This window comes from Callorhinus ursinus, unplaced genomic scaffold (assembly GCF_003265705.2).
Source record: "Callorhinus ursinus isolate GAN/ISIS: 27379988/994484 unplaced genomic scaffold, GSC_fseal_2.0 scaffold45, whole genome shotgun sequence".
Classification (NCBI taxonomy): Eukaryota; Metazoa; Chordata; class Mammalia; order Carnivora; family Otariidae; genus Callorhinus; species Callorhinus ursinus.
This window is the reverse complement of record NW_027397107.1, coordinates 1,502,864-1,503,633: the sequence shown is the minus strand read 5'-3', so window position 1 is coordinate 1,503,633 and position 770 is coordinate 1,502,864. Positions and strand designations below refer to the sequence as shown.

The window sequence follows — 770 nt, the reverse complement described above, 5'->3', positions numbered from 1 at the left end:
CCGCCGGCCCGCCTCCCTCCCCTCGCCCCCCTGCCCTGGAGGCATTGGCTGGGGGTCCCCTTCGAGGTTCAGGGTTGGGCCCCTCAGGGGGTGCTGGGCCGCACGCTGAACCCCAGGGGCCTGTGTCCCCACCCCAGGCGGGGGTGTGGCCCTGCCTCCCCACTGCCCTGGCTCTCTGCAGGGGTGGAAAATGGTACCAGTCAAGCCCGAGCTGGAGGAGCCCGCCGCCGCAGCCCCGACATGGAGGACCCCACGCCTGAGCCTGTCTACGTGGATGTGGACAAAGGGCTGACCCTGGCCTGCTTCGTCTTCCTCTGCCTCTTCCTCGTGGTGATGATCATTCGCTGCGCCAAGGTCATCATGGACCCTTACAGTGCCATCCCCACGTCCACCTGGGAGGAGCAGCACCTGGACGACTGAGGTGCGGGCGCGGGGGGACCTCCACGTCCCCTCGCCACTGGCCCGCCCGCCCGCGGAGCCGGGAATGGATTTGGCCGCAGATGGAGGGGGTTCACCGGAGCCGCAGCTGCTCCCCCTTGAGCACCACAGTGAGGTGCCGTAGGGGTTCCACGGTGGGCCAGCCGGGAGATGAGAGCACCGAGCTGGGGAATCACTGTGGGACAATGGGGGGTCCCCTTCCCTGGCTCCTGGGCACCTTCTGGGGTTGGGTCCAGGGCAGACCCCTACCGTCACACAACAGAGGACACTGCCCTTAAATGGCAAAGCAACACACACACGTGCCCCCGCCCCGGCACACACGTGCCCCATGC

General features: G+C 68.2%; 1 protein-coding gene across 5 annotated transcripts in view; it reads left to right on the top strand.

The window, feature by feature from the left end:
• CTXND1 (cortexin domain containing 1) overlaps positions 1-770 on the top strand; it is a 65,430-nt gene that overhangs the window by 61,540 nt on the left and 3,120 nt on the right. For all 5 annotated transcript variants that reach the window (XM_073882172.1, XM_073882174.1, XM_073882169.1 and 2 more), the window contains one exon: positions 182-770. This exon is cut by the window's right edge and continues 3,120 nt beyond it. In XM_073882172.1, coding sequence (XP_073738273.1) covers positions 182-420 — 239 coding nt within the window. In that variant the 3' untranslated portion in view covers positions 421-770. The remainder of the gene's footprint in view (positions 1-181) is intronic.